Genomic DNA, 14,477 nt, shown 5'->3' on the forward strand with positions numbered 1-14,477 from the left:
TTTTATCATGTATTTTTGAAATTTTTTGATGTTAACCACCTGGTCCTGTATTGCCACAAGGAACCCTTCTGTTTCTGGGAAGAGTTCTCCAACTCTACTGTCACTCTGAGCGTTTGCACTCTGTTCTGTGTAGACATCATGAGATATTTAACAACAAGGTTTTACTCCCAGATGAATTCAATGCATTTTATGTTAGCTTTAGCTGTTAAAACATGGAGGCACCTTCACAAACTCCCACAGCTCTGAAAACCGGTAATTTCAGTCTCTAAGGCCAACGTAAGAACTTCCTTCAGGAGAACAGAGGGATCTAGGAATAATGGTGCATAGTTCCCTGAAGGTGGAATCTCATGTGGGTAGGGTGGTGAAGAAAGCTTTTGGTATGCTGGCCTTTATAAATCAGAGCATTGAGTATAGGAGTTGGGGTGTAATGTTGAAATTGTACAAGGCATTGGTGAGGCCAAATTTGGAGTATTGTGTGCAGTTCTTGTCACCGAATTATAGGAAAGATGTCAACAAAATTGAGAGAGTACAGAGAAGATTTACTAGAATGTTACCTGGGTTTCATCTCCTAAGTTACAGAGAAAGCTTGAACAAGTTGGGTGAGTCAGTCTGAGCCAGTCCTCATCGGGGGATCAGAGGTGGCGAGAATCAGCAACTTCAAATTCCTTGGGGTTATCATTTCAGTGGGCCTGTCCTGGGCCCAGCACAGACATTATGAAGAAAGCTTGACAGTGTCCCTACTTACTTATAAGTTTGCATGTCATCTCAAGGTCTGACAAACTTTATAGATGTGTGGTGGGGAGTATATTGACTGGTTGTATCATGGCCGGTATGGGAAACATCATTGCCCTTGAATGGAAAAGTCTACAAAAATGAATGGATGAGGCAAAGTCCACTAGGGTTAAAGCCCACCATTGAGCACATCTACATGGAGCACTGTTCCAGGAAAACAGCATCCATTATCAGGGACCCCCACCACCCAGGCCATGCTCCTTTCTCGCTGCTGCCATCAGGAAGGAGGTACAGAAGCCTCAGGACTCACACCACCAGGTTCAGGAACAGTTACGACCCCTTAACCATCAAGCTATTGAACAAAAAGAGATAACTTCAATCGCCTGATCATTGAAATGTTCCCACGACCAGTGGATTCGATTTCAAAGACTCTTCATCTCATATTCTGCATACTTATTGCTAATTTATTTATTATTATTTGTTTTTCTTCCTTTCTTTTTGCATTTCTACATTGGTTGTTCATCCACCCTGTTGGGTCTTTCATTGATTCTATTGTGTTTCTTATATTTCCTGTGTGTCAGGTCTGTCTGGGCTTGAACCCGGGTCTCTGGCGTGCCAGTCCAGAACTCTACCACTGTACCGAAGGGGCTGAGTGAGAAATGAACCCAGGTGCAGAGATCACACGGGAGGCTGGAATGAATATTCAGACAGGGACTTTACTGGGTATTTGCCTTTCCAGTACAGACCCAAATCAGAAAGCCAGGCAGTGGTTCAAAATAACAAAATTAGGAAACAGATATGTAATTCCAGAAAACACAATAGACTGAATCCAAAGTCTTAAAATAAAACGTCCAAAATACAACTATAGCGAGGCAAGGGCTAAAAACCACTCAAAAGGAATACACACTGGATTACAAGAGAAACACACTATTAAACGTTGGCTCAAAGTCTGAGCAAAGAACAACACAATTCACACAGTCTAAATACTCAGAATCACTAGGCACGGGTGTGGTCAATACCACACAGGTAACGTAGCAAGATGTGAATGGTTAGAAACCAGAAGCCCACTGAGGGCCTCTAGTGGCCAAATGTGGGATTGACCCCCAAGTCTTGACACTGTGATTGCCCACAAGAAAATAAATCTTAAGGTTGCCTATGGCCACATATATGTACTTTGATAATACAGTTACTTTGAAAGTTGAACATTGTAGAAGACGTCTTCCTGCAACTACAGGGGGTCCTGGAGTGACTGCCCCTGGAAAATTGTATATAGGGCGGGGAGATGTGTGACAGTGGGAATGCAGCAAAGGTTCACCAGGTTGGTTCCTGGGAAATGGGTGGGGGAGGTTGAATTGTCCCATGAGAAGAGATTAAGTAGACCAGGCCTTTAGTCCTTTAGCCCCTGGAGTTCAGAAAGCTGGGCGAAGATCTCATTGAGAAACCCCCTGAAGCTCAACAGGGTGGATGTGTGTGTGACTGGGGGGTGGGGGGCCTTCTTCTGAATGAGTTGTCCCAGATTAGGGGTGGCGTGGTCAGAGCAACAGGTCATGGTGATGATGTGGAAGATGGAGAGAGATTCTTTCCACTGTAGATGGAGGCATATCTCTAGTGCCCTTTTTGTGAGGGTAGGAGGGCTGTGTGGTTGGTGGGGGAGGCGGTGGAGGAAGAGGAGAGTTTAGTTCAAATGTTTAAAATCCCAAAATTATTCTAACACAATTCCTCAAATTCCCATTCTCTATCAAGAAACCTCCCAAATTCCCACTCAGTACCATCAGAGTACTCCGAATAATGATTTAATCACAGTTCCCTAGATCTCCATTTAACAGGAATGTAACTTTCAGAATTCCTTCTTAATCTCAGCTTGATTATCAAAGCAACACACAAAAATATGCGGTGAGAACTCAGCACATCAGGCAGCATCTATCGAGTGTAATAACAGACAAGGTTTCGGGCCGAGACCACTGTTCACTGTAAACTGAGCAGAGGCAAGGCCGCGCACTAACTGAAATAACCCCACGCACATAGCCTTTGTTGCCACACAAATGGAAAACACAGACAAGGAAAAGTCTACCAAATGTGAAAGATTTTCGTTGTTGTACTGTATTTCATTATACTAAATAAGGTTAGTGATTTTTCCATTTCCATTCTAAATATTCATCGTATGCATATTACAAAAAAACACATCTAAAGTGCCGGGCAGATTTAGACTGTGTAAAAATGTCCTGCTCAGAGCAATGGTGGGTCCATGCAGCTGTAAAAGTATTAGAGGGAATGTTGGCCAAGACCGTTCAGTGTTGCAATCCGGAACATCGACAGTTTATTCATTTCCATAGATTCTGTCTGACCTGCTGAGCTCCTCCAGCATTTTATGTGTTGCTCGAGATCGTCAGCATCTGCAGGATCTCTTGTGTTTACAGGTAGAGAATCCTCACTAAATCCCAGCCCTCTGAAACACCTCATTATCCCAACACAATCCCTCAAATCCCTTTTGAACGAGAGTGGGCAGTTGTGATACAAACCTCCACTTCAGATGTCAAGATGGGTTCAACCTCACGAAATGTGAGCAGTTCCGGCAACACGATGAGACGGGAACCAGCTCAGAGAACAGAAACGTGAGCGATTCCGTGTGCGGCTGCAGCAACATTCTCAAACGGTGTATGTTTGTGTGTGTATGAGTGTCCATATGTGGGGTTTGTGTGTGTATACAATTGTGTGATATGTTTGGGTGTGCGTGCCATGTGTGGGACGTTGTGTGTGCATGTTTAATGTATATGTTGTTGAGTGTCTCACTGTGTGCCTGTTGGGAATATCAGTGAAACCCGACCGAGACTGGGAGACCACTTCGCTGAGCACCTATGCTCCGTCCACCAGAAAAAGCGGAATCTCCCAGTCGCTACCCATTTTAATTCCACTTCTATTCCCATTCCGATATGCCTATCCATGGCCTCTTCCACTGTTGGGATGAGGACACACTTAGATTGGAGGAACAACACCTTATATTCCGTTTGGGTAGCCTCCAACCTGATGGCATGAACATTGATTTCTCAAACTTCGGATAATGACCCACACCCCCGCTTCACCAATTCCCACCCACTTTTCCCTCTTTCACCCTATCTCCTTGCCTGCTCATCACTCCTCCCACCTTCTCCTTCTTCTATGGCCTCTGTCTCTTTCACCAATAAACTTCCCAGCTGTTTAATTCACCCCTTCCTTCAAGTTTCACCTATCACCTTGTGCTTGTCCCTTCCCTCCCCACCTTTTAAATCTACTCCTCAGCTTTTCGTCTCCAGTCCTGCCAAAGGGTTTCGGTCTGAAACGTTGACTGTACTACTGTACTCTTTTCCATAGAGGCTGCTTGACCTGCTGAGTTCTTCCAGTATTTTGTGTGTGTTGCTTGGATTTCCAACAACTGCAGATTTTCTCTTGTTTGTGATGGGAATATGTGTACATTAATGTGTGTGTGTGTGTGTGTGTGTGTGTGGAGTTTGTGCACCAGTCACGTGTGTTTGTGTCTGCACGATATCAGATCTGGAGTATACATATCTGTACACATGTGTACTGGACACGTGCACATGACAGTGCACACATGTATAATCACATAACCAGTGTAGCCAGCACAGCTGAAACACAGAGTGACTCCCCAGCACCCATCCACACCCTGCCAGCCACGACACAGTGTTTCATGATGTAAAGGGCTGCCCCAGTCCTTCCCAAAGGAGCTGTACCCACCCTCACCTTCCCGCAATCCAGCCCGCTCCCCGCTCCTGACCGCTCTCTGGGTCTCAGCGTCCCAGTGTGTTCTGGTGATGAAGGAACTGACTCAGCCACTCATTCCCAGGGAGGGAGAGAGGGAAGGAGGAGCTGATGCTCCATCGGAAACCACAGCACTGGACAAACCTTTGCAAAAAACAGGGGCAGCATCACACACCCAGCCACACACCTTCAGCTTTGGGAGAAACCTCCGGTGGGCCTTCCGGAACTGGAGGTTTCAGGAGCGGTTTCACCTGCAAACAGATGGGAAACATTTAATCCTGATCCACTCCTCCACACCGTCCCGTCACACATCCCCAACGTCCCGTCATACCCTCCCCACCGTCCCGTCACACACCCCCACCGTCCCGTCACAAACTCCCCACCATCCCGTCACACACTCCACACCGTCCTGTCCCACACTCCACACCGTCCCGTCACACACTCCCACCGTCCCGTCACACACTCCACACCGTCCCGTCACACACCCCACACCGTCCCGTCACACACTCCCCACTGTTCCGTCACACACCCCCACCGTCCCGTCACACACTCCCACCGTCCCGTCCCACACTCCACACCGTCCCGTCACACAACCCCACCGTCCCGTCACACACCCCACACCGTCCCGTCACACACTCCCCACTGTTCCGTCACACACCCCCACCGTCCCATCACACACCCCACACCATCCCGTCACACACTCCCACCGTCCTGTCCCACACTCCACACCGTCCTGTCACACACTCCCCACCGTCCTGTCACACACCCCCAGGGACAGGGTCAGACACAGGGTGAGGCTCACTCCACACCGTCCCGTCACACACTCCCAGGGACAGGGTCAGACACAGGGTGAGACTCCCTCCACACCGTCCCATCACATACTCCCCACCGTCCTGTCACATACTCCCCACCATCCTGTCCCACACTCCCACACCGTCCCGTCACATACTCCCCACTGTCCTGTCACACACCCCCAGGGACAGGGTCAGACACAGGATGAGACTCCCTCCACATCGTTCCGTCACACACTCCCAGGGACAGGGTCAGACACAGGGTGAGACTCCCTCCACACCGTCCAGTCACACACTCCCAGGGACAGGGTCAGACACAGGGTGAGGCTCCCTCCATACTGTCCTGTCACACACTCCCAGGACAGGGTCAGACACAGGGTGAGGCTCCCTCGACACCGTCCCGTCACACACTCCCAGGGACAGGGTCAGACACAGGGTGAGGCTCCCTCCATACTGTCCTGTCACACACTCCCAGGACAGGGTCAGACACAGGGTTAGTCTCCCTCCGCACCGTCCAGTCACACACTCCCAGGGACAGGGTCAGACACAGGGTGAGGCTCCCTCCACACCATCCCGTCACACACTCCCAGGGACAGGGTCAGACACAGGGTGAGACTCCCTCCACACCGTCCATCGCACACTCCCAGGGACAGGGTCAGACACAGGGTGAGGCTCCCTCGACACCGTCCCGTCACACACTCCCAGGGACAGGGTCAGACACAGGGTGAGACTCCCTCCATACTGTCCTGTCAGAGTTGGGGGGTGTGGGGAAGAGGGAGAAACAGAGATGTGGAGGAACAGAAGGAGGCTGAGGGGTTGGTGGAGTGAGGGGGGGGGTGGAAGAGTGAAACCCAGGGAAGGGGTCCCAGAGATGGGGGCAGGGTGGAAGGGAGAGTGCCAAAGTCTGACCCAGAGACGGGGGTGGCGGTGGGCGATAAACGCAGAGGTGGGTTCTGAACCAGGCTGGGGGTGGGGGGCATAAACATGGAGTGGGTTCTGACCCAGGCACTTGTGGGGTGTCTGACCCAGAGATCGAGGGGGAGGGAATGTGGTGAGGTGGGAGAATGCAGTGAGGGGCTGTGACCCAGAGACTGGGGAAGGGAATGCGATGGGGGGGGGGGGTTCTGACCCAGAGACAGGGAGAGGAGGTAGAAAGGGGACGTCCCAGACATATGAGGCTCCGAGATTTGAGAGAGGAATGGAATGGAAAGACTTGGAAAATGGGAACAGATGGGAGGAACCAGAGACGGTGGGGGTGAGGAGAGCAGAGAGTGAGACAAGATGGCGGGAACCAGGGGTGACGGGAGGAGGGGCAAGGGGCAACACAGGGATGAGGGCAACCTGGAGTATGGGGCAATAAGGAGGCAAACCAGAGAGGAGGGGATAAGGGGGCAACATAGACACGCAGGCCTGAGGGAGGGGAAGTGGGGTGACCCAGAGACAAAGGAGGCAGAAGTGGGTGACCCACAGAGGAGGGATAGGGCGATCTATAGATGGGATGGGTCGAGGAGATGGGGCAAAGGTGAGGGTGTGACCCAGAGAAAGGTAGGACTGGGGAGGAGGGGCAGCCCATAGACAAGTTGAGGGCGGAAGGTGCTGCCTAGTGAAGTAGAGAGGGGGTGTCCCAGAGACGGGGTGGGGGTGTGAGCAGAGACCAAAATGAGATGGGGGGGGTGAGAGGCAACCCAGAGATAGGGGGTGTGGTTAAGGGGGCTATAGTGAAACAGGGAGCGGCAGCATGGAAGCAGGGAGGGATGAAGGGAGTGAAACAGGGATGAGGTGGGGGTTGGGCATGGGGAGGGTTTGAGCGGGAACAGATGGGTGGGGAGGGGAGAAAGGTGTGATCCACAGATGGAGGTGGAGGGGAGAGATGATCCAGAAACGGGATGAAGGACCCGGAGGTGGGGCAAGGGTGCTACACAGATGGATAGGGGAATGGGAAGAGGTAATCTGGATACGGGGTGGAGAGTGGGGGGTGGGAACAACTGATGAGGTGCAAGATCACCCAGGACCTTGGATGGGCCAGGTTTCACTGAGTATCGTTCAGATTTTGATGCTGTTTCATTCATCGTCACGTTTCCCTGGTTTCATTCCCTCCTCCTCACTACAGACTCTCTGTACAAACCCACCATCCCCTCCCCAACCCTGTACTGACCCCTCATGGTTCCCATCTCGGGGCTGAAGACGACAATCCTGTACTGAGTAACCCGAACAGGAAGCAGTACCTCAGCAGACAGCATCCATCGGATCGTCACCACCCAGGACACGTCCTGTTCTCGTTACCGCCCCAGGGAGGAAGTGCAGGAGCCTGAAGACCCATGACCAGTGTTTAGAAACACTCTTCCCCTCTGTCCTCAGATTTATGATCGGCCCATGATCCTATCTCGCTGTTCCTCGTTTCCACGCGTTATTTATTTTTGTGACACGGTAATTTTTAGTTTTTGCGCTGTACTGCTACAGGACAATGAATTTCACAACACATCTTTACGTCAGCAATAACAAACCAGATTCTGTGACAAAATGGACCATAATGTTGAAGAGAGATGGAAATAAAAGAATTAAATTCCCCACACACTCCCCCCGCCACCTCCGGCCGTGATGACAAAGGGACGGTGGATATCATGTGGGGAAATCGAGGGACACACCCGGGTCAGCTGCAGTAAGACAGTCTGCAGTTGTACAGAGCAAGGTGCTTGGCAGAATACAGTAGCTGTTTTCTACAGCACGGACACCAGGGACACAAGCAGACAGACACTGAAGGAGTGTGAAGAACATACGTTGGACCAACAGTAAAACTAAGGTTTAATTGCCCATTTTGATGAGATTAAATGCAAATAAAGGAATAAATATCATGTCCTAGTGTGTGTTATTAATACCTGTAAGAATGTATCGTGATTGGGATCCTATGTATGCAATTAAGGGATTAGAAGCTGCACCGGATTTCAATTGGTCAAGATCCATATAAAAGTGACAACTCTGAGCTGAAGTTTCGGAACAGTTCTGTGACGGGGACTGGACTGTTGTCCTGGTGCACAAGTAAATAAAGTTTGAAGGAAGAACGAGTGCAAGTTGTCAGAGACCAGGTGATCGGTGAGGTCACTTCACCCAGAGCGGTGACCGTTCGGAACCCGTCACTACAGGGACAGACTGAGGGGAGCGGCAGGGATGGATTGAAGGGGGAGCTGAGTGAACAGAGAGAGAGAAAAGAGCATCACGACAGGGTGGCAGACCAGGAACACTCGCAGGGACCAGAGGGGGAGAATGGCCTCTTTTCTGTACGTTGAGTGTGCTGCAGTCAGTAAGGACCTGAAACACAAAATCGAATACATAGCTGATTTATTTTTCACAGATCCACAATATTAAACCCCGGTCCAATTAAAGGCTAATGTCATCAGAGCAAACCCGTCCTGTATCCGGTGACCACGGTTCAGTCCCCAGGTGTGATGAACAGCAGCAATAACTGCAGAATCTGACAACACTCACTCTGGAACTTCCAAACTGGTAATGGTTAAAAATTCAACAGACTTATTTAAACTTCCTCCTCTGTGAGAACTTGCCAGTGTTTCAGCACGTAGGATGACCAGGTAAACCTCTTTCCTCACACAGGACAGGAGTGCGGCCTCTCAGTGTGAACTGTCTAACGCCTCACAAGGTGGCATAACTGAGCAAAATGCTTCCCACGTACACAGCAGGCGAACGACTTCTCCCTGCGATGGGCTCTGGTGTCTCATCAAATCAGACAGTGTAGTAAATCCCTCCCATACCAGAAGCAGTAGAGTGCCTGGTCTCCCGTGAAGATATGCTGGAGCTCCCTCCGGACAGGAAACTCCATTTCAGAGACGCTGTAGCTTGACCTTTCCGAATCCTTTTTATTAACCCAGAATATATGGATAGAGGAGCGGAGTTAACGACATGAATGATTGTATTGGATGTAATACATTAGCCCAGACTTGTTTTGTTTTGCTTAGATCAGTTTTTGGTTCAGTTTAGTTTAGTTTTTTTTCTTAGTTTTTTTTTACTTTGGGATTTCTTTTCTCGTGATTTTTTTTTTCATTTTTCTTTTTATCATGGTTAACTATATCAAGGGCTTGGGAGGTCTATTATACTTGTATTATCTGTAGTTTTTACTTGCATATGTCAATTACCAATCATGTAATCCCAGTCTCTTTGTATTAGTACTGTTACTATGTTTATGAAGTTGAAAATTAATAAAAAGATTAAGAGAGAAAGAGACAAAGCAGGAGGATGTGTCCAACTGGGATGAGATGTTGACAATTGATACGTTGTTGTCCAGGGACCCAAACCCTGCCCTGTGCTGACCCGTCTCTGGTTTCTAAACATCTCCACTCTGATTTCCGGCTTTAGACAACGGTGGTGTATTGTAACAACCCAGAGATTTGAGGGTAAAGAACATGTCAGAGATAACTGCATGCAGGGAGCTCATCTTCTTCGGTCTGCAGAAGGACATCCAGGAAATTCAAGGGAAGCTTCTTCACCCACAGGGTGGTGACCATTTGGAACCCACCACCACAGGGAGAGTGAGTGGTGAAGAGCAGGGATGGGTGTGATTTATTGAAAATTCACAAAGTACCTCAGAGAGTTTAAAATACAACTGGTTTATTTGTCACGGGTCTGGTATGTTTAACTCCAGTCCCACTAAAGGTGAATGTCAGAGGAAAAGACTCCTCCCAGGCCCAGTGACCAGGGTACAGTCTGGCTGTGACGAGCAGCAGCTATCATTGCCGAGTCTGACCCCAACAGTCACTTTTGAACAGTCCTGATGAAGGGTCTCGGCCCGAAACGTTGACGATTTACTCTTTTCTGTAGATGCCTGCTGAATCCCTCCAGCATTGTGTGTGTGTTGCTTTTGAACTTGCCTCTGGGTTCAGAAACTGTGATGGTTAAATATCCAGCATGCAGCCAATTCAAACACTTTTCCCAGTGTGAACTCGCTGGTGTGTCTGTAGGTGGGATGACTGAGTGAATCCCTTCCCACAGACCGAGCAGGTGAACGGTCTCTCCCCGGTGTGAACTCGCTGGTGTCTCCTCACATGGGATGAATGCGTGAATCCTTTCCCGCACTCAGAGCAGGTGAATGGTCTCTCCCCGGTGTGAATTCGCTGGTGTCTCATCACGTGCGATGAGTGAGTGAATCCCTTCCCACATTCAGAGCAGATAAACGGCCTCTCCCCAGTGTGAACTCGCTGGTGTGTCTGCAGGTGAGATGAGTGACTGAACGCCTTCCCACAGTCTGAGCAGGTGAACGGCCTCTCCCCAGTGTGAACTCGTTGGTGTATAATCACATGGGATGAGTGAGTGAATCCCTTCCCACATTCAGAGCAGATAAACAGCCTCTCACCAGTGTGAAGTTGCTGGTGTGTCAGCAGATCACGTGAGCGTGCGAATCCCTTCCCACAAACAGAGCAGAGAACCGATCTCTCCCCGGAGTGAACTCGCTGGTGTCTCATCACGTGGAATGAGTTTGTGAAGCCCTTCCCACAGGTGGAGCAGATGAACGGTCTCTCCCCACTGTGAATTCGCTTGTGTACCTGCAGGTGAGACGACTGAGTGAACGTCTTCCCACATTCAGAGCAGGCGTACGGCCTCTCTCCGGTGTGAATTCGCTGGTGTATCAGCAGATCTGATGAGTTTGTGAATCCCTTCCCACAGAAAGAGCAGATAAACGGCCTCTCGCCACTGTGAACCCGCTGGTGGGCCTGCAGCTGGGATGACTGAGCGAATGCTTTCCCGCAGACCAAGCAGGTGAACGGCCTCTCCACAAAGTGAACTGGCTGCTGTCTCATCATGAGGCATTGATCAGTGAATCCGTACCCACACACAGAGCAGGTGGACAACCTCTGGCTGTGTGAATTCTATGATGCGTCTTCGATTTGGATGACAAAATCAACCACTTCCTGCAGTCAGAACAGGTGAGCTGTCTCACTGTGCTGTTAACTTGCTCAGGCTGGAAGGCTGAGTCTATCCCCTCCCACACAGAGCAACTGAACGGCCTCTCCCCAGTGTGAACTCACTGATGTGTCTCCTGCTTGGGCTGAGTGAGGGAATTCTGTCCCACACTGAGAGCAGGTGAATGATATCTCACTGCTATCAATTGTCTGACACTTCACCAAGTCAGATGTTAGTCATAGTGAACCCCTTGTAAAATCATTGCAGATGAAGAACTGACCTCTGGTGAACAAATGCTGGTGTGTTCTCAGCACCCCGGTTCCAGTGAATTTCACTGAGTTAAAACAGAGTGTTTCCTTTCAGACACAAAACACAGGTCCAGCTGGGATGAGATACATTTTCATCTCCAAGGATTGACAAATGATCTATCGGTGCTACAAAGGAAATATCTGGTCACTCCTTCAATATCTTGAAGACAATTTTCAAAGATTATCTTCAGATATGTTCACTCAAATCCCATCCTTACACTGACTGCTCTCCTCACTGTGACTGCTGTGTTGTCCTGTCTTCTCCACATGCAAACACTGATGGTATTCAAGTGCTGGTGAACTGACAAACACAGCCGAACAGATGTGATGTTGTGTTTGAGATTGCCGTACACAAATTCCTTGCCTTTTCCACTCTGTGAAAATATTTACAAAAGATATCAACGGGTGAAGGACAGGAATTGAAATGAGATATTTTCACTCTCTGTGCGCACTCTGACATCAGACTGCAACAGTGAGGACCAACACAACACCTTACTGCTCCTGGAGATGTTGTAATTACTCTGACCACTCCATTCCCCAGGTAATAATTACGCTGACCACTCCCCCAGGTGATAATTACTCGGACCACTCCATCCCCCAGGTAATAATTACTCTGACCACTCCACCCCCAGGTGATAATTACTCTGACCACACCATCCCCCAGGTGATAATTACTCTGACCACTCCACCTCCAGGTAATAATTACTCTGACCACTCCCCCAGGGGATAATTACTCTGACCACTCCATCCCCCAGGTAATAATTACTCTGACCACTCCACCCCCAGGTGATAATTACTCTGACCACTCCACCCAGGTGATAATTACTCTGAATACTCCACCCCCCCAGGTGATAATTACTCTTACGACTCCCCCCAGGTAATAATTACTCTGACCACTCCCCCGGGTGATAAGTACTCTGACCACTCCACCCCCCAGGTGATAATTACTCTGACCACTCCCCCAGGGTGATAATTACTCTGAGTACTCCACCCCCCAGTTGATAATTACTCTGACCACTTCCTCAACCCCCAGTGATAATTACTCTGACCACTCCACCCCCGGGTGATAATTACTCTGACCACTCCCCCCGGGCGATACTCTGACCACTCCACCCAGATGATAATTACTCTGACCACTCCCCCAGGTGATAATTACTCTGAGTACTCCACCACCCCGGGTGATAATTACTCTGACCACTCCACCTCAGGTGATAATTGACCACTCCCCCCAGGTGATAATTACTCTGAGTACTCCACCACCCCCGGGTGATAATTACCCTGGCCACTCACCCCGGGTGATAATTACTTTGACCACTCCAATTGTGATGTGTTACAATTGGAAACAAGTCCTGTGGACTGCTGAAGTTAAAATAGAACTTTATTATTAGTTTATTAGTTGAGGTATTGAGTTCAAAAGTCAGGAAGGTGTGTAGTAGCTTTATAAACATCTAGTTAGGCTGGATTTAAAAAGACTATCATGGATAGGGACCAGCGAGACAGTCTACTGTACACAGAGTGTGCAGAAGAGTCAGTAACAACCTGAGACATGGCATTTAAGACAGAACTGATTTACTTATTACAATATTAAACACATAGAAACATAGAAAATAGGTGCAGGAGTAGGCCATTCGGCTCTTCGAGCCTGCACCGCCATTCAGTATGATCATGGCTGATCATCCAACTCAGAACCCTGTACCTGCCTTCTCTCCATACCCCCGATCCCTTTAGCCACAGGGCCCATATCTAACTCCCTCTTAAATATAGCCAATGAACCGGCCTCAACTGTTTCCTGTGGCAGAGAATTCTACAGATTCACCACTCTCTGTGTGAAGAAGTTTTTCCTAATCTCGGTCCTAAAAGGCTTCCCCTTTATCCTCAAACTGTGACCTCTCGTTCTGGACTTCCCCAACATCGGGAACAATCTTCCTGCATCTAGCCTGTCCAATCCCTTTCAAATTTTATATGTTTCAATAAGATCCCCCCTCAATCTTCTAAATTCCAACGAGTATAAGCCTAGTTGATCCAGTCTTTCTTCATATGAAAGTCCTGCCATCCCAGGAATCAATCTGGTGAACCTTCTTTGTACTCCCTCTATGGCAAGGATGTCTTTCCTTAGATTAGGGGACCAAAACTGCACACAATACTCCAGGTGTGGCCTCACCAAGGCCTTGTACAACTGCAGTAGTACCTCCCTGCTCCTGTACTCGAATCCTCTTGCTATGAATGCCAGCATACATTCGCCTTTTTCACCGCCTGCTGTACCTGCATGCCCACTTTCAATGACTTGTGTATAATGACACCCAGGTCTCGTTGCATCTCCCCCTTTCCTAATCGGCCACCATTCAGATAATAATCTGTTTTCCTGTTTTTGCCACCAAAGTGGATAACCTCACATTTATCCATATTAAATTGCATCTGCCATGAATTTGCCCACTCACCCAACCTATCCAAGTCACCATGCATCCTCTTAGCATCCTCCTCACAGCTAACACTGCCGCCCAGCTTCGTGTCATCCGCAAACTTGGAGATGCTGCATTTAATTCCCTCATCCAAGTCATTAATATATATTGTAAACAACTGGGGTCCCAGTACTGAGCCTTGCGGTACCCCACTAGTCACTGCCTGCCATTCTGAAAAGGTCCCGTTTATTCCCACTCTTTGCTTCCTGTCTGCAAACCAATTCTCTATCCACATCAATACCTTACCCCCAATACCGTGTGCTTTAAGTTTGCACACTAATCTCCTGTGTGGGACCTTGTCAAAAGCCTTTTGAAAATCCAAATATACCACATCCACTGGTTCTCCCCTATCCACTCTACTAGTTACATCCTCAAAAAATTCTATGAGATTCGTCAGACATGATTTTCCTTTCACAAATCCATGCTGACTTTGTCCAATGATTTCACCGCTTTCCAAATGTGCTGTTATCACATCTTTGATAACTGACTCTAGCATTTTCCTCACCACCGATGTTAGGCTAACCGGT

At 48.8% G+C, this 14,477-nt stretch overlaps 1 protein-coding gene across 1 annotated transcript in view; it reads right to left on the reverse strand.

Moving 5' to 3' along the window:
- LOC140204038 (uncharacterized) overlaps positions 1-11,844 on the reverse strand; it is an 81,750-nt gene extending 69,906 nt beyond the window's left edge. The window contains exon 1 of the mRNA XM_072270288.1: positions 10,208-11,844. Within this exon, the coding sequence (XP_072126389.1) occupies positions 10,208-11,083 (876 nt within the window). The 5' untranslated portion in view covers positions 11,084-11,844. The remainder of the gene's footprint in view (positions 1-10,207) is intronic.
- Between the last annotated feature and the right edge of the window lie 2,633 nt (positions 11,845-14,477).

The sequence above is a fragment of the Mobula birostris genome, chromosome 10 (genome assembly GCF_030028105.1).
Source record: "Mobula birostris isolate sMobBir1 chromosome 10, sMobBir1.hap1, whole genome shotgun sequence".
NCBI classification, from domain to species: domain Eukaryota; kingdom Metazoa; phylum Chordata; class Chondrichthyes; order Myliobatiformes; family Myliobatidae; genus Mobula; species Mobula birostris.